The 25,024-nt window shown below is 33.4% G+C and overlaps 1 protein-coding gene and 1 long non-coding RNA gene across 6 annotated transcripts in view; one reads left to right on the top strand and one right to left on the bottom strand.

The window, feature by feature from the left end:
* The window catches only part of cu (NADP/NADPH phosphatase nocturnin), a 129,955-nt gene that overhangs the window by 82,059 nt on the left and 22,872 nt on the right, over positions 1–25,024 (top strand). The window contains exon 1 of one of the 5 annotated variants that reach the window (XM_075303821.1): positions 18,122–18,431. The exons of the other annotated variants lie outside the window; for them this stretch is intronic. Within the exon in view, the coding sequence (XP_075159936.1) occupies positions 18,343–18,431 (89 nt within the window). The 5' untranslated portion in view covers positions 18,122–18,342. Of the gene's footprint in view, positions 1–18,121; positions 18,432–25,024 lie in introns of those variants that run through there. 5 annotated transcript variants of the gene reach the window in all.
* Positions 23,156–24,484, bottom strand: LOC142233044 (uncharacterized). Its single transcript, XR_012721293.1, has 2 exons — positions 24,115–24,484; positions 23,156–23,997 (listed from the first exon to the last, which is right to left on the bottom strand). It is a non-coding gene; the product is annotated as an uncharacterized LOC142233044 (long non-coding RNA).

The raw sequence follows: 25,024 nt of genomic DNA, 5'->3' as shown, positions 1-25,024 counted from the left end.
CTTGTCTCCCGCAAAATAGGTCAGAATTTCTTTATAGTTGTAAATTTTACCAATAATGCGCCCATCTTGAACTTCGTATGTCACTAAAGACATTTCTGCTATTTTTAACTCCAATTTTTATACCACCACCATAGGAGGGGGGGGGCTCCACTTGTATGTACAGCCCCCATATAAACGGACCCCCAAATTTGGCTTGCGATTGCTCTAAGAGAAGCAAATTTGGTATATGGTGTTGGTATATGGTATCTAACAACCATGCAAAAATTGGTCCATATCGTTCCATAATTATATATAGTCCCCATATAAATCGATCCCCAGATTTGTCCTCCGGAGCCTCTTGGAGGAGCAAAATTCATCCGATCTGGTTGAAATTTGGTACATGGTGTTAGTATATGGTCTCTAACAACCATGCAAACATTGGTCCATATCGGTCCACTTTTACGTATATCCCCCATATAAACGGACCCCCAAATTTGGCTTGCGAATGCTCTAAGAGAAGCAAATTTGGTATATGGTGTTGGTATATGGTATCTAACAGCCATGCAAGAATTGGTCCATATCGTTCCATAATTATATATAGTCCCCATATAAATCGATCCCCAGATTTGTCCTCCGGAGCCTCTTGGAGGAGCAAAATTCATCCGATCCGGTTGAAATTTGGTACATGGTGTTAGTATATGGTCTCTAACAACCATGCAAACATTGGTCTATATCGGTCCACTTTTACGTATAGCCCCCATATAAACGGACCCCCAAATTTGGCTTGCGATTGCTCTAAGAGAAGCAAATTTGGTATATGGTGTTGGTATATGGTATCTAACAGCCATGCAAGAATTGGTCCAAATCGTTCCATAATTATATATAGCCCCCATATAAATCGATCCCCCAGATTTGTCCTCCGGAGCCTCTTGGAGGAGCAAAATTCATCCGATCCGGTTGAAATTTGCAACGTGGTATTAGTATAAGACCGCTAATAACCATGCCAAAATTGGTCCATATCGGTTTATAGTTATATATAGCCGATCCCCAATCATACAAAAATTGGCCATATCGGTTCATAATCATGGTTGCCACTCGAGCCAAAAATAATCTACCAAAATCTTATTTTTATAGAAAATTTTGTCAAAATTTTATTTCTATAGAAATTTTGTCAACATTTTATTTCTATAGAAAATTTTGTCAAAATTTTATTTCTATAGAAAATTTTGTCAAAATTTTATTTCTATAGAAAATTTTGTCAAAATTTTATTTCTATAGAAAATTTTGTCAAAATTTTATTTCTATAGAAAATTTTTTCCAAATGTTATTTCTATAGAAAATTTTTTCCAAATTTTATTTCTATAGAAAATTTTTTCCAAATTTTACTTCTATAGAAAATGTTGTCAAAATTTTATTTTGTCAACATTTTATTTCTATAGAAACTTTAAACTTATTTATATACGTATTTAATCGGCCTTTTTATACCCACCACCATAGAATGGTGACGGGGGTATAAAATTTTATTTCTATAGAAAATTTTGTCAAAATTTTATTTCTATAGAAAATTTTGTCAAAATTTTATTTCTATAGAAAATTTTTTCCAAATGTTATTTCTATAGAAAATTTTTTCCAAATTTTATTTCTATAGAAAATTTTTTCCAAATTTTACTTCTATAGAAAATGTTGTCAAAATTTTATTTTGTCAACATTTTATTTCTATAGAAACTTTAAACTTATTTATATACGTATTTAATCGGCCTTTTTATACCCACCACCATAGAATGGTGACGGGGGTATAATAAGTTTGTCATTCCGTTTGTAACACATCGAAATATCGATTTCCGGCTATATAATGTATATATATTCTTGATCAGGGAGAAATTCTAAGACGATATAACGATGTCCGTCTGTCCGTCTGTCTGTCTGTCTGTTGTAATCACGCTACAGTCTTCAATAATGAAGCAATCGTACTGAAATTTTGCACAAACTCGTCTTTTGTCTGCAGGCAGGTCATGTTCGAAGATGGGCTATATCGGTCCAGGTTTTGATATAGTCCCCATATAAACCGACCTTCCGATTTGGGGTCTTGGGCTTATAGAAATCGTAGTTTTTATCCAATTTGCCTGAAATTTGAAACCTAGAGGTATTTTATGACCATAAAGAGGTGTGCCAAAAATGGTGATTATCGGTCCATGTTTTGGTATAGCCCCCATATAGACCGATCTCCCGATTTTACTTCTTGGGCTTATAGAAACCGAAGTTTTTAGTCAATTTACCTGAAATTGGAAATCTAGAGGTATTGTAGGACCACAAATACGTGTGCCAAAAATTGTGAGTATCGATCCATATTTTGGTATAGCCCCCATATAGACCGATCTCCCGATTTTACCTCTTGGGATTATAGAAACCGCAGTTTTTATTCAATTTACCCCAAATTGGAAATTTAGAGGTATTGTAGGACCACAAATACGTGTGCCAAAAATTGTGAGTATCGGTCCATGTTTTGGTATGGTCCCCATATAAAACGACCTCCCGATTTGGGGTCTTCGGCTTATAGAAACCGTAGTTTTTATCCAATTTGTCTGAAATTGGAAATCTAGAGGTATTTTCGGGTCATAAAGAGGTGTGCCGAAAACGGTGAGTATCGGTCCATATTTTAGTATAGCCCCCATAAGAACGATCTCCCGATTTAACTCCTTGGGTTTCTAGAAACCGTAGTTTTTATCTGATTTGCCTGAAATTGTAAATATTCTGGTATTTTAGGCTCACAAAAACGTGTATAGGATTAAGTTTCTATCGGTCCATTTGGTAATGCCTCCATATAAAACGACTTCACTTCTTGAGGGTGTAGAAGGCGCACTGATCATGAAAATTGCTTGAAACTCAATGTAAAATTTCCAGATTTTACTTCTATAGATTTAAGATTTCAAATCAAGACTTTATTTTATAATTTTCTTGCACACTTACAAGAGATGTTAATGATTCCTTTAAAACTCAAACAAAAATTGTTCTTATAAATCCAGAATCTGATATAGTCCTCATAGATGAAATCTTTAAATTTATCTTCGGGAATATCCTCAAGTCCTCAAGCCCTCCTGAAATTTCAAAGGAAACCCTAATATTTGGTTCATGGTGGTGGGTATTTAAGATTCGGCCCGGCCGAACTTAGTGCTGTATATACTTGTTTAGTTTAATATATACCTTGCCATCGGCAAGTGTTACCGCAACTCAAGTAATTCGATTGTGGATGACAGTCTTCAGTAGAAGTTTCTACGTAATCCATGGTGGAGGGTACATAAGCTTCGGCCTGGCCGAACTTACAGCCGTATATACTTGTTTTCCTTCAAATTCCGAAATTTTCTGTTATAAGTGAAAAATAATAATTTGGCTAATAAATTTTCTGTTTTTACTTGTACTCGCAGTATGTAAGGCAAAAATTATTATTTCGAGGACCTACCTCAATTACTTTAAGAGCTATATGAGTTTGTTCAGAAAACTTGATTCTTGAATTGTGACCAAATGGCCTTACGGAAGAAGGGCTTATAACATCATACGAAGTGTGAGAAACAATACCAAAAAGTATCCGAATAAATAATTGTTATATTTTTTGTATGCACACAAAAAAATATTTTTTGTTTTCAATCACTAAATTAATTGATCCAATTAATTTTTAATTGAAATATCTTCTACGATTGAAGACAATGATAGTATCAATTAAAAAAATTATTGAAAGTCGATTAAAAAATTAATTGAAAGTCAATTAAAAAATTGATTGATACTATAAATTTTTGTGAGAGATTTTTGTATCAATCAAAAAATTTGTTGAATCAATTAAAATTTTAATTGAATATTTTTTAAAACTCATTTAAAACTTTTACTGGAAAAATTTTCGTGATATTTTTTTCTGTATGAATATCCATTAACTAGAGGCATATAGTAGAGAAATGGTCTCGATATTTCGTTTATTGTTAAATAAGTTTATAAAAATGAATTGTATTGCCCACCAATATGGAAAATATTTATAGGTTATTTAGACTAAAGCCTCTACTTTAAAATAACGTCGAGAAATAAATCGAAACTAAGTGGGGAAATAGAGATTTTTGTTGTCGTTTTCGAATGTCCTCCTAAGTGGACATCGGTAGTCAAAGGGTTTACGAATTGTTTTCACATCACAAAAACTCTATACTTTTCTTCCTTACAGCAAAAACGAAATGGTAAATGACGGTTATTTATCCAAAATATATTATCCAAGTTCCATGTTAAATGAATCTACAATAAGTTATATTACCTAAACAAGAAGAAAATGCTTATTCATGTTAGAAAGAAGAATGTCACATTTCCTCTTTGTCAATTTACAAAACTGCAAAAAAAAAACATTCAAATCGGTTCAGATTTACATATAGTTTCCATACATGTGTACCACCGATTTCCCTACATTTTGCCATAACACCCTCAGTGTTAACAAAACGCTGTGACATAATTAGAGCGATCAAAACCGGTGTACCGGTTTATCGTCTTACACCGATCATCGGTTTTCGTGATTTCGGTGGACCGGTGTTCGGCTTTCGGTTTTTATATTTTCATTGTAAAATTGCCAATTTAAGGCCAAATTGAGGCATACATTGTATCTGTTTTTTTTTTTCATTTAACTGCAATAAAAATACTTCCAAATAGTTGCAACGTACAAGAAATTGTGCCCAACTTTCAATTATTTGTATACCCTCCACCATAGGATGGGGGTAAATTTACTTTGTCATTCCGTTTGTCACACATCGAAATATTACTCTAAGACCCTATAAAGTATATATATTCTGGGTCGTGGTGAAATTCTGAGTCGATCTAAGCATGCCCGTCCGTCCGTCTGTTGAAATCACGCTAACTTCCGAAGGAAACAAACTATCGACTTGAAACTTGGCATAAGTAGTTGTTATTGATGTAGGTCGGATGGTATGGCAAATGGGCCATATCGGACCACTTTTACGTATAGCCCCCATATAAACCGACGCTCAGATTTGGCTTGCAGAGCCTCTTGGACGAGCAAAATTCATCCGATCCGGTTGAAATTTAGTACGTGATGTTAGTATATGGTCTCTAACTACCATGCAAAAATTGGTCCACATCGGTCCATAATTACATATAGCCCCCATATAAACCGATCCCCAGATTTGGCTTGCGGAGCCTCTAAGAGAAGCAAATTTCATCGGATACGGTTGAAATTTGGAACATGATGTTGGTATGTAGTCTCTAACAACCATGGTCCACATCGGTTAATAATTATAAATAGCCCCCATATAAACCGATCCCAGATTTAACTTGCAAAGCCTCTAAGAGAAGCAAATTTCATCCGATCTGGTTGAAATTTAGTACATGGTGTAGGTATATGGTCTCTAACAACCATGCCAGAATTGGTTCATATCGGTCCATAATTATATATAACCTTTATATAAACCGATCCCCATATTTGACCTCCGGAGCCTCTTGGAGGAGCAAAATTCATCCGATCCGGTTCACATTTAGTACGTGGTGTTAGTATATGGTCTCTAACAACCATGCCAGAATTGGTCTATATCGGTCCATAATTATATATAACCCTTATATAAACCGATCCCCATATATGACCACCGGAGCCTCTTGAAGGAGCAAAATTCATCCGATCCGGTTGAAATTTGGTACATTTCGCTAGTGTATGGCCGATTACAACCATGTCAAAATTGGTCATTATCGATCTATATTTTATATAGCCCCAAATAAACCGATCCTCAATCACAGAAAAATCACGATTGCCACTCGAGCCAAAAATAATCTACCAAAATTTTATTGCCATAGAAAATTTTGTCAAAATTTTATTTCTATAGAAAATTTTGTCAAAATTTTATTTCTACAGAAAATTTTGTCAAAATTTTATTTCTATAGAAAATTTTGTCAACATTTTATTTCTATAGAAAATTTTGTCAAAATTTTATTTCTATAGAAAATTTTATCAAAATTTTATTTCTATAGAAAATTTTGTCAACGTTTTATTTCTATAGAAAATTTTGTCAACATTTTATGTCTTTAGGAAATTTTGTCAAAATTTTATTTCTATAGAAAATTTTGTCAAAATTTTATTTCTATAGAAAATTTTGTCAGAATTTTATTTCTGTAGAAAATTTTGTCAGAATGTTACTTCTATAGAAAATTTATGAAACATTTCATAGTTGGAGAGGAATATTTTGCAAAATCTTCCAAAATATGAAGAATTCTAAAAATCTACCAATTAGTAAAAAATCTGTCATTTTTGGTAGACTCGTCTTCATAATTGTATATATACATATTTATATATACATATTTAATCGACCTTTCTTTTGTCTACTATATATCCCGCATGGACTAACTTACTATTTAGAAGATGATGTTAAGAAGTTTTAAGATGCCTTGCCATCGGCCGCAACCCAAGTAATTTATTTGTGGATGATCGTCTTTAGTAGAAGTTTCTACGCAATCCATGGTGGAGGGTACATAAGATTCGTCCTGGCCAAACTTACGGCCGTATATACTTGTTTCCGTTGATTTTTTGTGAAATTAAAATCAGATTTTCCTTTTAAACTTACGTACTTTCATGAAAACCGGCTGAACCGGTTGTACCGGTTATTTGTTTCAACACCGTCCACCGGTTTTGGAGAGGAGTCCGGTAATACCGACTTTCGAGAAACCCGTTTTTTTATAACTCCAGACGTAATATTCAACTTTTTTGCTCCAAACAAAAAATCACTTATCCAAGCCGAAAGTACTCGATGAGAAAAAGAAGTAATATCTGAATTTTGCTTGATTGGTTGCCATTCGTTTTTAATGAGTCTCTATAGTTTTGTGGCCATATTCGATTTTGAGCACTTTTTTGCAATTTTCTCCTGAAAAAATTGCTGTGATTTTTTGTAGTCTTCAGCAAAGTTGCAGTTCTTGACTCGATCAACAAACATATTAACGACCATTTTCATGTAGCTCCGTTAGGCTTTAACTGTCAGTTAACAGAAAGCAAAATGGAATTATCTTTTCTACGGTTAACTTTAACTGCAAAATTTTCTGCAGTTAAGTGTCTAACTGGCATATGAAATATATACGCAAGATGACAGATATGTAGATATCACGGTTTAAAAGTTCGTTAGCTAACGTAGCACTAACGGAGCTTCATGAAAATGAGGGTAAGTCGGAAAATGTTAATCTTCATGCTCAAAACCCCAAAAATGTCAAAAATTACCACTTTTTTCCTTTCCAAACATTCGAGGAAAGAAATGAAGCCTATAAAATTATGAACAACTTTCTAGTACATCTCATACAACCAATTTTTCACAAAGATTTTTTGCAATTTTTCTTTTCCGTTTTTTTTTATAACAGGTTGGCTGATAAGTCCCCGGTCTAACAAAGAAAAATACATTTTTTTTGTCAATATTCGTTTTTATTATTCAACATAGTTCCCTTCAAGAGCGATACAACGATTATAACGACCTTCCAATTTTTTGATACCATTTTGGTAGTACTCCTTCGGTTTTGCCTCAAAATAGGCCTCAGTTTCGGCGATCACCTCTTCATTGCAGCCAAATTTTTTCCCTGCGAGCATCCCTTTGAGGTCTGAGAACAAGAAAAAGTCGCTGGGACCAGATCTGGAGAATACGGTGGGTGGGGAAGCAATTCGAAGCCCAATTCATGAATTTTTGCCATCGTTCTCAATGACTTGTGGCACGGTGCGTTGTCTTGGTGGAACAACACTTTTTTCTTCTTCATATGGGGCCGTTTTGCCGCGATTTCGACATTCAAACGCTCCAATAACGCCATATAATAGTCACTATTGATGGTTTTTCCCTTCTCAAGATAATCGATAAAAATTATTCCATGCGCATCCCAAAAACTTTGCCAGCGGACTTTTGAGTCTTTCCACGCTTCGGAGACGGTTCACCGGTCGCTGTCCACTCAGCCGACTGTCGATTGGACATTTTATTTCTATAGAAAATTTTGTCAACATTTTATGTCTTTAGGAAATTTTGTCAAAATATAATTTGTATACTCAGCCGACTGTCGATTGGACTCAGGAGTGTAGTGATGGAGCCATGTTTCATCCATTGTCACATATCGACGGAAAAGCTCGGGTGTATTACGAGTTAACAGCTGCAAACATCGCTCAGAATCACAAACACGTTGTTGTTTTTGGTCAAATGTGAGCTCGCGCGGCACCCATTTTGCACAGAGCTTCCGCATATCCAAATATTGATGAATGATATGACCAACACGTTCCTTTGATATCTTTAAGGCCTCTGCTATTACGATCAACTTCATTTTACGGTCATTCAAATTCATTTGGTGGATTTTTTTGATGTTTTCATCGGTAACCACCTCTTTCGGACGTCCACTGCGTTCACTGTCCTCCGTGCTCATTTCACTACGCATGAATTTTGCATACCAATCAATTATTGTTGATTTCCCTGGGGCAGAGTCCGGAAACTCATTATCAAGCCAAGTTTTTGCTTCCACCGTATTTTTTCCCTTCAGAAAACAGTATTTTATCAAAACACGAAATTCCTTTTTTTTCATTTTTTCACAATAACAAAAGTTGCTTCACAAAAGACGCTCTATCTCACAAACTAATTGACTTAAAGACGTCAAATTTTGACACGAATCATTGAAGGTTGGTACTTTATCATTTGAAGGTTGGTACTTTATAAAAATAATATGCATTTAATAATAGCGACGCCGTCTATGTGTCAGACCGGGGACTTATCAGCCAACCTGTTACGAAAAAACAAAATAAATTCCAAGCAAAAAAATAGAAGTTGTTCCACAAACATTTCTTTTAAAGCGCATCCCGGAATCCCCCATCAATTATTTCCACTTTCGATGCTGTCCTTTTGGACAAGTATTAGAAAGTACGCAATTTGGACAATTAAATTTCACAAAAAAAATTTCATGGAATTTCTTTTGAAGATGTTTTGCAATTACTAGAATTTGATTTGATAAAAAAATTGCTGTTTTTGATATCTGAAACTGTGTTCTTTATTTTCTCATTCATACTAATAATGAACATCACGAGAATTAAATGGAATGTTATGCCTTGGTGTCATATTACGATCATATCACAAATATTCCAGAAAAAAAGCGTCGCCAAGAAGGTAGTGAAAATGTTCTTTTTGGATCAGGAAGTGGTGTAAAATTCGTGCAGAAGCGATGAATTTAACATGGCCTTGTCAAAGCCGTTGCACTGATTTCGCAAAACTTCATAATGTGTGATTTGAATTCAATGTTTTGGATGTGAATTAAAAAAAAAGAATATTTTTCCAACTAGATAATTTTTATACCCTCCACCATAGGATGGGGGTATATTAACTTTGTCATTCCATTTGTAACACATCGAAATATTGCTCTACGACCCCAGAATATATATATATTCTGGGTCGTGGTGAAATTCTGAGTCGATCTGAGCATGTCCGTCCGTCCGTCCGTCTGTTGAAATCACGCTAACTTCCGAACGAAACAAGCTATCGACTTGAAACTTGGCACAAGTATTTGTTATTGATGTAGGTCGGATGGTATTGCAAATGGGCCATATCGGTCCACTTTTACGTATAGCCCCCATAGAAACGGACCCCCAAATTTGGCTTGCGATCGCTCTAAGAGAAGCAAATTTCATCCGATCCGGCTGCAATTTGGTACATGGTGTTAGTATATGGTCTCTAACAACCATGCAAAAATTGGTCCATGTCGGTCCATAATTACATATAGCTCCCATATAAACCGATCCCCCGATTTGGCTTGCGGAGCCTCTAAGAAACGAAAATTTCATCCGATCCGGCTGAAATTTGGTACATGGTGTTGGTATGCGTTCTCTAATGACCATGCAAAAATTGGTCCATATCGGTCCATAATTATATATAGCCCACATATAAATCGATTCCCAGATTTGTCCTCCGGAGCCTCTTGGAGGAGCAAAATTCATCCGATACGGTTGAAATTTGGAACATGGTGTTAGAATGTGGTCTCTAACAAACACGCAAGAATTGGTCCATATTGGTCCATAATTATATATAGCCCCCATATAAACCGTTCCCCAGATTTGATCTCCGGAGCCTCTTGGAGGAGCAAAATTCATCCGATCCGGTTGAAATTTGCAACGTGGTGTTAGTATAAGGCCGCTAATATCCATGCCAAAATTGGTCCATAACGGTCTATAGTTATATATAGCCGATCCCCAATCACACAAAAATTGGTCCATATCGGTTCATATTCATGGTTGCCACTCGAGCTAATAATGATCTACCAAAATTTTAGTTTTATGGAAAACATTGTCAAAATGTTATTTCTATAGAAAATTTTGTCTAAATTTTATTTCTCTAGAAAATTTTGTCAAAATTTTATTTCTATAGAAAATTTTGTCAAAATTTTATTTCTATAGAAAATTTTGTCAAAATTTTATTTCTATTGAAAATTTTGTAAAAATTTTATTTCTATAGAAAATTTTGTCAAAATTTTATTTCTATAGGAAATTTTTTCCAAATTTTACTTCTATAGAAAATGTTGTCAAAATTTTATTTCTATTGAAAATTTTTTCCAAATTTTACTTCTATAGAAAATGTTGTCAAAATGTTATTTCTATAGAAACTTTAAACTTAATTATATACGTATTTAATCGGCCTTTTTTAGTTTAATATATACTACGTATGGACTACCTTGTAATTTAGAAGACGGTGTTAGGAAGTTTTTAGATACCTTGCCATCGGCAAGTGTTACCGCAACCCAAGTAATTCGATTGTGGATGACAGTCTTCAGTAGAAGTTTCTATGCAATCCATGGTGGAGGGTACATAAGCTTCGGCCTGGCCGAACTTACGGCCGTATATACGTGTTATAATTATTTATTAATTTTTGATGCATTCTAAGCTTGTCTGAAACGCTTGACCTCAAATATTTTCAAAAATTGGTAACTTTTCTAGAATAGATTTAACATTTTTATCGACAAAATTTGAATAATTTGTTCCACTTCATTAATTCTTACTAACTAACTAACAAAAAAACTAAAATTACCCATTAAAAATATGAAAAAAGCAAGTTATAAAAAATTGGATTGAACGAACTTCCTGTGTATTGGAAATAAAGAGCATCTTTGGAAGGACACTTTTGGAAGTGCTTTTAAAGTTGTGCCTTTAGATGAACTTCCAGAACTTTTTGCTGGGTTCGTAAGCAAGATAAACTTGCTCGAAAATTTAGCGTTTTTAGAAAATTATCGAGAGAAATTCGAAAAAGGACAAAATGAAGGCAGGAAACGAATTTTACACAAAAATGTATTTCAAGAATCTATTGTTTTCAAAACAATACTTCAAGAAAAATCCCTAACTTATGCAATTACAATAAATATTATCAATTTTCAAAGTAAATCCGAACAAAGCCTTTACACTTATCAAATATTCGATTGATGATTCAGAAATGACAGAATCTTATTATGAAAACGATAACATTCACTACGGGATCAACAAGAGGTCCCAAATGCATTGTTTCGTTAATGAAGATGTCAAATTCTTTATTTGCAGTGTAGATATGTATATTCTACATCATTGTTATGCATTTGTTATTTATTTATTTATTTTTTGTTGTTGCACTTTTTTGTCGGATGTGTAAAAGTAAAAAAACAAAAAAAAAAAAAAACGAAAAACTTTCGTCGCTACATGCGAAGTTGACAATAACGCACGTGAGATTAAAAATTTGACAAAACAAAACGCACACGACCTAGCTAATGGAGACAAAACAAAACAAAATACTCAAATTTGTGTTGGCAATGGTGTTGAATTTTGCCGCTACACTCGAAAACAGGTGAACCCTATTTGGCACTAAAGCTTTGAGAAAGTTGCCTTGACTTTAATCATTTTTTATGTACGTTACTCAAAATGACCCAAAAAAGGCGGGAAATTTTTACACAAATGAAGCAAAAAGGTTAACGAAATGCGTGTCACCCACACAATAGTTCAGAATTTGTAAATTTTACCAAAAATGCGCCCATCTTGAAATTCGTATGGAACTAAAGAAATTTTTGCAATTTTGAACTCCAATTTTTTGCTTCAAACTTCAAAATTTTCTTTAACAAGTGAAAAAAAAATACTTACGTCTAATAATATTTCGTTTCAAAAATTTTCTAAAATTAATCAAAAAATTTTCTCTCTGTTTTTGAGTGTACCATCAGTAAGACTAGCATCAGGAGGAGAATTACATCTTCATGGAGAATTAAGTTTAATTTCAAATAAATGACTAAATTGTTATATCCTCGACGCCATCCTAACTTTGTCATTCCATCTGTAATACATCGAAATATTGGTCTCAGACCCTATACAGTGTACACTGAAAAAAATATTTACGTGATATTAAAGATTAGGCAACCTAAATTTTAGAATGCGAAATTTACAAAATATTAAGGACAAATTTTTTTAAAATAATGAAATTTTAATTAAAATCAAGTTTATAATATTTGTTTCAAATTTTTTTTTTTCATTGAATTGAGGACACAAATTTTTTAAATTTTCGTCCCTCTGTTAAAGTCGCATGTCTTTGAACTAAGGCAAATTTTCCTTAAAGTAAAGAAACATATTTTTGATGTAAAGAAATTGTCCTTAAATTAACTGAAATACTGAAACTTTAGATTTAAGATAAAAACGCTTCAAATATAGGCTAAGACTTATTTTGAAGATTGAGCGTCGTTGGTTTAAAGTTTGTTTGTTTTTTTTTTCTTTGGAATTAAGAAAACATTTTGTACTTTGAAGTATCCGTTATAATTTGGATTTTTAAACTGGCATTTGTTTGTACGTGAGTACCTTTATTAATAAACTGCGAAAAGAGAATGAAAATTTGATAAATGTGATCTGTATCATAATTTTAATTTTATTGGTTCTAGATTTAAAGCCAGATAGGTGGCTAAAAATTTCTTTATTTTAAAGAAACCGAATCTTTGGCTCGGAATCAATACCAGGTCAAGGGAAGGTCAAAATCTTTGAATTCAAGTAAACTTTTTCGTTTTTTTTTTTGAGTGCATAGATATATTCTCGATCGCGGTGATACAACCTAGCGAAACCCGTAAATCCGTATGTTGAAATCAACCCCAAAGTGTACCCTCTATGACACCAAAGCCAATAAAATTTTTTATAAAAACACAATTTTTAAATAATTTTCTGTAAAACTACAATTTTGACAAAATTTTCTATAGAAATAAAATTTTGAGAAAATATTAGTTTTATTTTTGATTTTTTTTTTTTGTTGACATTTTTGTTAGACTAATAAATTCACGTCCTTTCCAGCTATTTTATTTTTTTGTTCCCAATATATATTTTTTTTTCAATATTATTTTGAGAAAGTTTTTTATAGAAATGAAATTTTGAGAAATTTTCCATAAATTCAATATCTTTAAAAATTTTAATGTTCTTAATAGGTCATACTATTAAAGTCATCATTATGAGTAAGATATCCCTTTTTGTAGAAGTACACTCAAAAAAAGTTTACTTGGATTTTGACCTTCCCTTAAGGATGTTGGTATATTCCGAGCCAAAACGACCTATCTGCTTTAAATCTAGGATCAATAAAATAAAAATTAGGATACAGATCTCATTTATCGAATTTTCATTCTCTTTTCGCGCTAGTTTAATAAATCTATACAAGTACAAACAAATGCCAGCTTATGAATCCAAATTATAACAGATACTTCAAAGTAAAAAAATGTTTTTTAATTCCAAAAAAAAATTTAAACCAAAGATGTTAAATCCTCAAAATAAGTATTAGCCTATATTTGAATCGTTTTTATCTTAAATCTAAAGATTCGATAGTTCAGTTAATTTAAGGACGATTTCTTTAAATCCAAAATGGTTTTCTTTACTTTAAGGAAATCTTGCCTTATTTCAAAGACATACTACTTTTTAAACAAAAAATTTCCAAGAAGTTTGTCCTAAATTTAATCACAAAAATTTGTGAAGCAAAGACTATAAACATTCTTTTAATTAAAATTGCATTATTTTAAAGAAATTTGTCCTTAATATTGTGTAAGTTGCGTAATCTAATATTAAGGTTGAATAATCTTTAATGTTTCGTAAATAGTTTTTCCCCTTTTTGGTGCAAGCTAAAAATCATTAAAATCTTTAAAGTTCTACCCATTTAAAGGGTGATTTGTTAAGAGCTTGATAACTTTTTTTTAAAAAAAAAACGCATAAAATTTGCAAAATCTCATCGGTTCTTTATTTGAAACGTTAGATTGGTCCATGACATTTACTTTTTGAAGATAATTTCATTTAAATGTTGACCGCGGCTGCGTCTTAGGTGGTCCATTCGGAAAGTCCAATTTTGGGCAACTTTTTCGAGCATTTCGGCCGGAATAGCCCGAATTTCTTCGGAAATGTTGTCTTCCAAAGCTGGAATAGTTGCTGGCTTATTTCTGTAGACTTTAGACTTGACGTAGCCCCACAAAAAATAGTCTAAAGGCGTCAAATCGCATGATCTTGGTGGCCAACTTACCGGTCCATTTCTTGAGATGAATTGTTCTCCGAAGTTTTCCCTCAAAATGGCCATAGAATCGCGAGCTGTGTGGCATGTAGCGCCATCTTGTTGAAACCACATGTCAACCAAGTTCAGTTCTTCCATTTTTGGCAACAAAAAGTTTGTTAGCATCGAACGATAGCGATCGCCATTCACCGTAACGTTGCGTCCAACAGCATCTTTGAAAAAATACGGTCCAATGATTCCACCAGCGTACAAACCACACCAAACAGTGCATTTTTCGGGATGCATGGGCAGTTCTTGAACGGCTTCTGGTTGCTCTTCACTCCAAATGCGGCAATTTTGCTTATTTACGTAGCCATTCAACCAGAATTTTCTGCCAACTTTTCTAGGGCCCATTCACTGAAAATTCGACGTTGTGGCTCGTTAGTAAGTCTATTCATGATGAAAAGTCAAAGCATACTGAGCATCTTTCTCTTTGACACCATGTCTGAAATCCCACGTGATCTGTCAAATACTAATGCATGAAAATCCTAACCTCAAAAGAATCACCCTTTACAATTCAAGGGATATGTTCAAAAATAGGAGAGATCATAATACATAATATTGCAAATACTGGAAGAAACAGAAAAAAATGTTCATACTAACCCCAATTAAAACCTCAAAATATTTTTTTTTAATTTTATAGATTTTTGGCAAAATTTTCTTCAAATTTTGGCAGATTATTTCTGGCACGAGTGGCAACCATGATTGCAAATGCCTGATCCATATTTATATATAACAGTCCCCGGTCTGACACATAGATGGCGTCGCTAGTATTAAATGCATATTATTTTTATATAGTACCAACCTTCAAATGATTCGTGTCAAAATTTGACGTCTGTAAGTCAATTAGTTTGTGAGATAGAGCGTCTTTTGTGAAGCAACTTTTGTTATTGTGAAAAAAATGGAAAAAGAAGGAATTTTGTGTTTTGATAAAATACTGTTTTCTGAAGGGGAAAAATACGGTGGAAGCAAAAACTTGGTTTGATAATGAGTTTCCGGACTCTGCCCCAGGGAAATCAACAATAATTGATTGGTATGCAAAATTCAAGCGTGGTGGAATGAGCACGGCGAACGGTGAACGCAGTGGACGCCCGAAAGAGAGGTGGTTACCGACGAAAACATCAAAAAAATCCACAAAATGATTTTGAATGACCGTAAAATGAAGCTGATCGAGATAGCAGAGGCCTTAAAGATATCAAAGGAACGTGTTGGTCATATTATTGATCAATATTTGGATATGCGGAAGCTCTGTGCAAAATGGGTGCCGCTCGAGCTCACATTTGACCAAAAACAAGAACGTTTTGATGATTCTGAGCGATGTTTGCAGCTGTTAACTCGTAATACACCCGAGTTTTTCCGTCGATATGTGACAATGGATGAAACATGGCTCCATCACTACACTCCTGAGTCCAACAGTCGGCTGAGTGGACAGTCGGCTGAGTGGACAGCGACCGGTGAACCGTCTTCGAAGCGTGGAAAGACTCAAAAGTCCGCTGGCAAAGTAATGGCCTCTGTTTTTTGGGATGCGCATGGAATAATTTTTATCGATTATCTTGAGAAGGGAAAAAACCATCAACAGTGACTATTATATGGCGTTATTGGAGCGTTTGAAGGTCGAAATCGCGGCAAAACGGCCCCATATGAAGAAGAAAAAAGTGTTGTTCCACGAAGACAACGCACTGTGCCACAAGTCATTGAGAACGATGGCAAAAATTCATGAATTGGGCTTCGAATTGCTTCCCTACCCACCGTATTCTCCAGATCTGGCCCCCAGCGACTTTTACTTGTTCTCAGACCTCAAACGGATGCTTGCAGGGAAAAAATTTGGCTGCAATGAAGAGGTGATCGCCGAAACTGAGACCTATTTTGAGGCAAAACCGAAGGAGTACTACCAAAATGGTATCCAAAAATTGGAAGGTCGTTGTAATCGTTGTATCGCTCTTGAAGAGAACTATGTTGAATAATAAAAACGAATTTTGACAAAAAAAATGTGTTTTTCTTTGTTAGACCGGGGACTTATCAGCCAACCTGTTAACCTCCATATAAACAAATCCCCAGATTTGTCCTATGTCTCTAGTAGGAACAAATTTCATCCGATCCGCTCGAAATTTAGTACAAGATGCCACTATATGGCTTCCATATTCGTATATAGCCCCCATATAAACCGATCCCCAAGATTTCACCTCTAGGACCTTCTGGAGGAACAATTATAATCTGATCCTGTTAAATTTTAGTATCCCAGTAAAAAGGAGCTTCCAAGAATGTAGTAGTGTAAACTTGGATCATCTCCAATGAATTTTACATAGAACAGTAGTTAAAATAAAGAACATTTTTCGAGGACATTTTTTGAAAGTGCTTTTAAAGTTGTGCCTTTAGAAGAACTTCCAAATTTTTTTACTTTGCTGGGTACTTATTTATTTTCACTGAAAAAAAAAGAAGGCCCGGTTCCAAAGATTTTGTCTTTACTTTAAAAATGTTGGTATTGATTCCGAGCCAAAGAAGCGGTGAATACAAGTAAGGATACTTTTAAGACACAATTCTTTTTTTCTGAATTTTTAAACTCAAGTTGACCTTACCCCAAAAAATTTTTCTTTCATGTTATGATACCCATTTTTCAGTCAAATCATAAGGACAATATGACATCATTGAAAAGTTTATCGACTTTTGGACAAAGAAAAAAACTTTATATTAGAGAAATGCGTCTTTTATGCTGAGCAAAATTTGCAATCGTATTTTGAAGACATGAAATCTTTGGCCTCACGACAATATTTTTTTCAGTGTTAATTGAAATGTTTTCATTAGGGATACAAAAGTCGAAAATTGACTTTTCGACTAAGTGACCTTTTGCTGAATAGAGTTGCCGTTGATGTTTTGTGATCATAAAAATAAACTAAAAATCGACATTTAAAACAAAAATTCGAAAAAGTAAATTTCTCGCGTTGCCCGATAGGGTTCCGCTACACTGAAAAAAGGAGTTTGTCTTTACTCTAATGATTTTGGTATTGATTCCGAGTCAAAGAGGCAGATAACTGAACTAATGACACATTTAAGACATAATCCTCTTTTAAATTTGAGTTTAAACACAACGTTTAAATTATTAGTTTTTTTTTTTTTTGTCAGCTTTTTTCATTCTTTTTCTGTGCTATCAGAGACCTTTAAAAATGAAATCTTTGGCCTAATTGAAATGTTTTCATTAGGGATATAAAAGTCGGGATAGGGATATCAGAGACCTTTAAAAATATCTCAACGACAACTTAAATTTCCAAATTCCGTCTCGACTTCAAGTAGTTTCGTCTGGTATGTTTCGTCCTTGAAATAAATTATTGAAAACATATCCTAGTTTTCAATGCTTTTTTGCTTTGTTGTCAAAATGCATTAAAATGTAAAAAATGTACATCTTAGTTACAAACGATGTGAGTTATGGTACACAGTACTAAGCCGCCATGTAGGGTATTCAATCAACATAAGACAGCATCCGATACTGAAACGAAACATGAACAAAAGACGAAACTCCAAACCAAACCAAGTCTGTACTCTGTCAGTTCCCGTTCTAATATTTTGATCGCTTGAACAAATTCAGTTCTACCCAAACCACATCCAAGAACGGTTCACTTAGTCGCATCTGTTCGCTTAAAGCAAAACAAAAAGCAGAAGTGGTATTTTGCTGCTTCGCCGCAAACAGCCCATTAACACATTGTAAATTTATTTTTGTGATTGTTCATTCATTATTTACACGGCGTAAAAAGTAAAAGTGAATCGTAAAAGAAATCGAGATTTTTCGCGCCTTATTGAAATCTTTAGAATCTTGTTCCTATTGCCTGCATTCCGAAGGATGGAACCCACATTTGAATTTCCACGGAAGGCAAAGCCTCCGTGTAAAAATGATCGGAAAGGATATTTGCAACGAGTAATGCTGACAAGGTAATTCTTCATATATATGGCTAATTCCATTCTATTCTGGAAAAACTAATTGACTTAATATGAAACCAAAATTTTAGGATGGACAAATTTCTTTAAAGTAATAAATTTTATTAAATAAGCGAAAGTTTATAATCTTTACTTAAAAAAATTTTTTTTAATAAATGTAGGACACATATTTTGCAAATTCGCAACCCTCCGTTAAAGTTGCATGTCTTTAAACTAAGGCAAATTTTCCCTAAAGTAAAGAAACACATTTTTGATTTAAAAAATCGTCCTTAAATTAACTCAAATATTAAATCTTTAGATTTAAGATAAAAACGCTTCAAATATAGGCTAAGGCTTATTTTGAGGATTTAGCATCTTTGGTTTAAAGTTTTTTTTGGAATTAGGGAAATATTTTTTACTTCGAAGTATCCATCATAATTTGGATTTTTAAACTGGCATTTGTTTGTACGTGAATAACTTTATTAATGTACCGGAAAAATAGAATGAACATTCGATGAAGTAGATTTGTATCCTAATTTTAATTTTATAGATCCTAGACTTAAAGCCAGATAGGTCGCAAACAAATTTTATTATTTTAATGAACCCGCATCTTTGGCTCGGAATCGTTACCAAAATCCTTAAAGGAAGGTCAAAATCTTCCTGCCACACTCAAAAAACTTTTTTTTGAGTGTGGCTAATTCGATTCTATACTGGAAAAACTAATTGGCCTAATATGAAACCACAATTTTAGGATGAACAAATTTCTTTAAAATAATAAAATTTTAATTAAGCGAAAGTTTATAATATTTACTTCAAATTTTTTTTTTAATAAACGTAGGACACAAAATTTTGGAATTTCATGTCCCTCCGTTGAAGTTGTGTGTCTTTGAAGTAAGGCAAAAAAAATCCTTAAAGTAAAGAAAAACATTTTTGATTTAAAGAAATCGTCCTTAAATTCACTGAAATATTGAATCATTCGATTTAAGATAAAAACGCTTCAAATATAAGCTGAGACTTATTTTGAGGGTTTTGTATGCTTGGTTTAAAGTTTTTTTAGTTTTTTTTATCTGTTATAGTTTAGATTTTTATATTCTTCACCACTACTGTGGTATAGGGTATAATAAGTCTGTGCATTGTATGTAACGCCGACAAGGCAAAGTCAGAGACCCATCGTTTAGTATACCGATCGCCTTAGAATTAAATTCTGAGTCGATTTAGCTATGTCCGTCTGTCTGTCTATCCGTGATGTATTTTTGTGTGCAAAGTCCAGCTCGCAGTTTAAGTCCGATCGTCCTCAAATTTGGCATAGGATATTTTTTTCGGCTCCCAGACGATCCCTATTGATTTTAGAAAAAAATCTGTTCAGATTTAGTTATAGCTGCCATATATATTTTAACCAATCCGGTCATAAATTACGTATTTAGCAACCGACATTCTTCTAATTTCGTATAATCGAATGTTTTGTGACTCTCACAGGAATTTCTTTTAATGTAATATTAATTTAATGGTATATTAACTTTGTCACTCCGTTTGTAACACATCGAAATATTGCTCTAAGACCCCATATGTATTCTGGGTCGCGGTGAAATTCTGAGTCGATCTAAGCATGTCCGTCTGTTGAAATCACGCTAACTTCCGAACGAAACAAGCTATCGACTTAAAACTTGGCACAAATAGTTGTTATTGATGTAGGTCGGATGGTATTGCAAATGGGCCATATCGGTCCACTTTTACGTATAGCCTACATATAAACGGACCCCCAGATTTTGCTTGCGGAGCCTATAAGAGTAGCATATTTCATCCGATCTGGCTGAAATTTGGTACGTGATGTTAGTATATGGTCTCTAACAACCATGCAAAAATTGGTCCCTATCGGTCCATAATTATATATAGCCCCCATATAAACCTATCCCCAGATTTGACCTCCGGAGCCTCTTAGAAGAGCAAAATTCATCCTATCCGGTTGAAATTTGGTACGTGGTGTTAGTATATGGTCTCTAACAACCATGCAAAAATTGGTCCATTTCGGACCACTAATAACCATGCAAAATTGGTCCATTTCGATCTATAGTTATATATAGCCAATCCCCAATCACACAAAAATTGGTCCATATCGGTTCATAATCATGGTTGCCACTCGAGCCAAAAATAATCTACCAAAATTGTATTTCTATAGAAAATTTTGTCAAAATTTTATTTCTATAGAAAATTTGGTCAATTTTATCCCTATATAAAATTATTGTCAAATTTTATTTCTATAGAAAATTTTGTCCAAATTTTACTTCTATAGAGAATGTTGTCAACATTTTATTTCTATAGAAAATTTTGTCAAAATTTTATTTCTGTAGAAAATTTTGACAAAATTTTAGTTCTATAGAAAATTTTGTCGAAATGTTATTTCTATAGAAATTTTTTTCAAAATTTTATTTCTATAGAAACTTTTGTCAAAATTTTATTTCTATAGAAACTTTTGTCAAAATTATATTTCTATAGAAAATTTTGTCAAACTTAATTAACATATAAACGTATTTAATAGGCCTTTTTTAGTTTAACATATACCACGTATAGACTATGTGGTATATATTACGGTATTAGGAAGTTTTAAGATACCTTGCCATCGGCAAGTGTTACCGCAACCCAAGTAATTCGATTGTGGATGACAGTCTTCAGTAGAAGTTTCTACGCAATCCATGGTGGAGGGTATATAAGCTTCGGCCTGGCCGAACTTACGGCCGTATATACTTGTTATACCCTGCTTCACACTGTGGAACAGGGTATTATAAGTTAGTGCATATGTTTGCAACACCCAGAAGGAGACGAGATAGACACATGGTGTCTTTGGCAAAAATGCTTAGGGTGGGCTCCAGAGTCGATATAGCCATGTCCGTCTGTCCGTGAACACATTTTTGTAATCAAAGTCTAGGTCGCAGTTTTAGTCCAATCGACTTCAAATTTGGCACAAGTATGTGTTTTGGCTCAGAATAGATCCCTATTGATTTTGGAAGAAATCGGTTCAGATTTAGATATAGCTCCCATATATATATTTCGCCCGATATGGACTTATATGGCCCCAGAAGCCAGAGTTTTACCCTAATTTTCTTAAAATTTTGCATAAGAGGAACAATTAGTACTATAGTCAAGTGTGCCAAATTTTATTGAAATCGGTTCAGATTTAGATATAGCTCCCATATATATCTTTCGCCCGATATGGACTCATACGGTCCCAGAAGCCAGAGTTTTACCCCAATTTGGTTGAAATTTTGCACAGGGAGTAGAATTGGTATTGTAGCTATGTGTGCCAAATTTGGCTGAAATCGGTTCAGATTTAGATATAGCTCCCATATATAGCTTTCGCCCGATTTACACTCATATGACCACAGAGGCCAATTTTTTGCTCCGATTTAGTTGAAATTTTGCACAGGGAGTACAATTAGCATTGTTGCTATGCATGCCAAATTTGGTTGAAATCGGTTCAGATTTAGATATAGCTCCCATATATATATTTCGCCCGATATGGACTTATATGGCCCCAGAAGCCAGAGTTTTACCCTAATTTTTTTAAAATTTTGCACAAGAGGAACAATTAGTACTATAGTCAAATTTGCCAAATTTTATTGAAATCGGTTCAGATTTAGATATAGCTCCCATATATATCTTTCGCCCGATATGGACTAATACGGTCCCAGAAGCCAGAGTTTCACCCCAATTTGGTTGAAATTTTGCACAGGGAGTAGAATTGGTATTGTAGCTATGCGTGCCAAATTTGGTTGAAATCGGTTCAGATTTAGATATAGCTCCCATATATAGCTTTCGCCCGATTTACACTCATATGACCACAGAGGCCAATTTTTTGCTCCGATTTAGTTGAAATTTTGCACAGGGAGTAGAATTAGCATTGTTGCTATGCGTGTCAAATTTGGTTGAAATCGGTTCAGATTTAGATATAGCTCCCATATATATATTTTTCTGATTTCGACAAAAATGGTCAAAATACCAACATTTTCCTTGTAAAATCGCCACTGCTTAGTCGAAAAGTTGTAAAAATGCCTCTAATTTTCCTAAACTTCTAATACATGTATATCGAGCGATAAATCATAAATAAACTTTTTCGAAGTTTCCTTAAAATTGCTTCAGATTTAAACGTTTCCCATATTTTTTTACTAAAATTGTGTTCCACCCTAGTGCATTAGCCGACTTAAATTTTGAGTCTATAGATTTTGTAGAAGTCTATCAAATTCTGTTCAGATCGAGTGCTATTTAAATGTATGTATTTGGGACAATCCTTTATATATAGCCCCCAACATATTTGACGGATGTGATATGGTATCGAAAATTTAGATCTACAAAGTGGTGCAGGGTATAATATAGTCGGCCCCGCCCGACTTTAGACTTTCCTTACTTGTTTTAAAATCGTTTTTTTCATATTTTTAATGGAAAATTTTAACTCTATTTTTCAAATGGTTTAAAACCAGAATAAGAATTAATCAAATGGTACAAATTATTAAAATTTTGTCGAAAATTCTAGCAAAATTGTGAATTTTTGAAAATATTTGAGGTCATTGCAAAATGACAGTTGAGAACCAATGTGATAGATGGGATCCCCTGTATGAGATGAGTGGACTGTATAAGGTTGCATGTATATTTTGTTTTATTATTTCTCCAAGTAATGAGAAATAATAAACAAAATGTTGATGACGTGAAACCCAACCGGAAAATGAGTAGAAATAACAAAGTGGAGGTTTCAGTTTTGAATGTACAAAATTAAAATTTTATTTATTAGATAATTAATTGTAGGGAAAGTGATAGAGAAGAAGTATGATGCTCACCGTTGTGTAGTTGATGCAGAAGTGAAAGAAAGTAAGGATCTTAAGGAATGGATAGCTTATTGTACTAAATTTTATAAAGCTAATATTCACAATAGACGTTATCGATATCAATTCAGCGACTTTTTAGTAATAGCAATTCAAAATAGAGAAATTCATAAAACTCGATAATTACAATATAATCAAATTCATTATTATACAATTCAAATTCATAACAATTCAAGATATACAAGTCATAAAAATACATAAAAATGTTTGGCAAACTATGAAGTTTGTCCACAAACGTTTCAGACAAGCGTTAGAATGCATTAAAAATTATAAAAATTATTTATTTAGAAAAATTTTACAAAATTTTTTAATTCACATCCAAAACACTGAATTCGAATCACACCTTAAGAAGTGATGCAAATTCAGTGCAACGGCTGTTGAAATGGTGGGCATCCGTCCTATGACAAGCCCATATTAAATTCATCGCTTCTGCGCCAATTTTGCACCACTTCTGGATCCAAACAGAAAATGTTCACTACTTTTTGGCAACGATTTTTTTGCTGGCCCTTTATATAGCTCCCAACAAATTTGAAGGATTTGAGATGGTATCAAAAATTTTGGTCTGCAAAGTGATGAAGGGTATAATCTGGTCGGCCCTCCCGACTTTAGAATTCCCTTTTTTATCCACTTCTTTGGCTCGGTTCTTTGCCGATATCTAAATAATTAGTGTAAAGACAACATTTTTGTTCTCAGCGTATGACAAGCCGACACTAAAAAAAAAATAAATAAAGACATTTTTTAGGGAGCTATCTAGTATTAAATCTAGGCACTATAAAGAAATTGGTCCTTAATGTTGTGTAAATTGTGTATCCTAAAATTTAGTTTACAAAATATTTCATATTAGGACAATATTTTTGTCAGCGCATTTGCAATTAATTGGAGATCCAAACGACTGTTTTAAACACCATCACCAAATTTATCTTCAACGAATTTTATTTAACCATAGAAAAAGAACTTTATTAACACTATGAAAATTATTTGCTCTAAAAGAGGAAATTAAATTATTTTCGTTTTTCGTTAACTGTCTAAAATATGATTTAACACCAAAAGTTTAGTTCGGGTTTCAATTTTTTTCTATGGCTTGCAAATTAGATTATAACCGTCAACTAAGCGACTTGAAAATAATTTCAACGAAACAATGACCATATCGACAATTAATCAATAACAAAATCTTTATTATTCGCGACGAATTTGATACTAATTGAGCGAGCGGTTACATTGATAATTAGGGCTGTTATCACGGTTGCCACAGTTGGTAGAATTCGACCACAAATGGTAGATTTTTTACTGCTTGGTAGATTAGTAGAATTCTTGATGGTTTGGTAGATTTTGCAATATATTCCTCTCCAACAAAGAGGTACTTCACAAATTTTATATAGAAATAAAATGCTGACAAAATTTTCTGTAGAAATACAATTTTATATAGAAATAAATAATTTTCTATAGAAATAAAATTGTGACAAAATTTTCTATAGCAATAAAATTTTGACAAAATTGTCTATAGAAATACAGTTTTGGCGCAATTTTCTATAGAAATGAAATTGTGACAAAATTTTCTATAGAAGTAAAATTTTGACAAAATCTACAATAGGAATAAAATTTTGACAAAATTTTCTATAGAAATACAATTTTTCACACAATTTTCTATAGAAATAAAATTGTGAAATAATGTTCTTTAGAAATAAAATTGTGACAAAATTGTCTATAGAAATACAGTTTTGGCGCAATTTTCTATAG

Source organism: Haematobia irritans, chromosome 4 (assembly GCF_050003625.1).
Source record: "Haematobia irritans isolate KBUSLIRL chromosome 4, ASM5000362v1, whole genome shotgun sequence".
Classification (NCBI taxonomy): Eukaryota; Metazoa; Arthropoda; class Insecta; order Diptera; family Muscidae; genus Haematobia; species Haematobia irritans.
The sequence above is the reverse complement of the archived record's forward strand: the minus strand, read 5'-3'. Positions and strand labels throughout refer to the sequence as shown.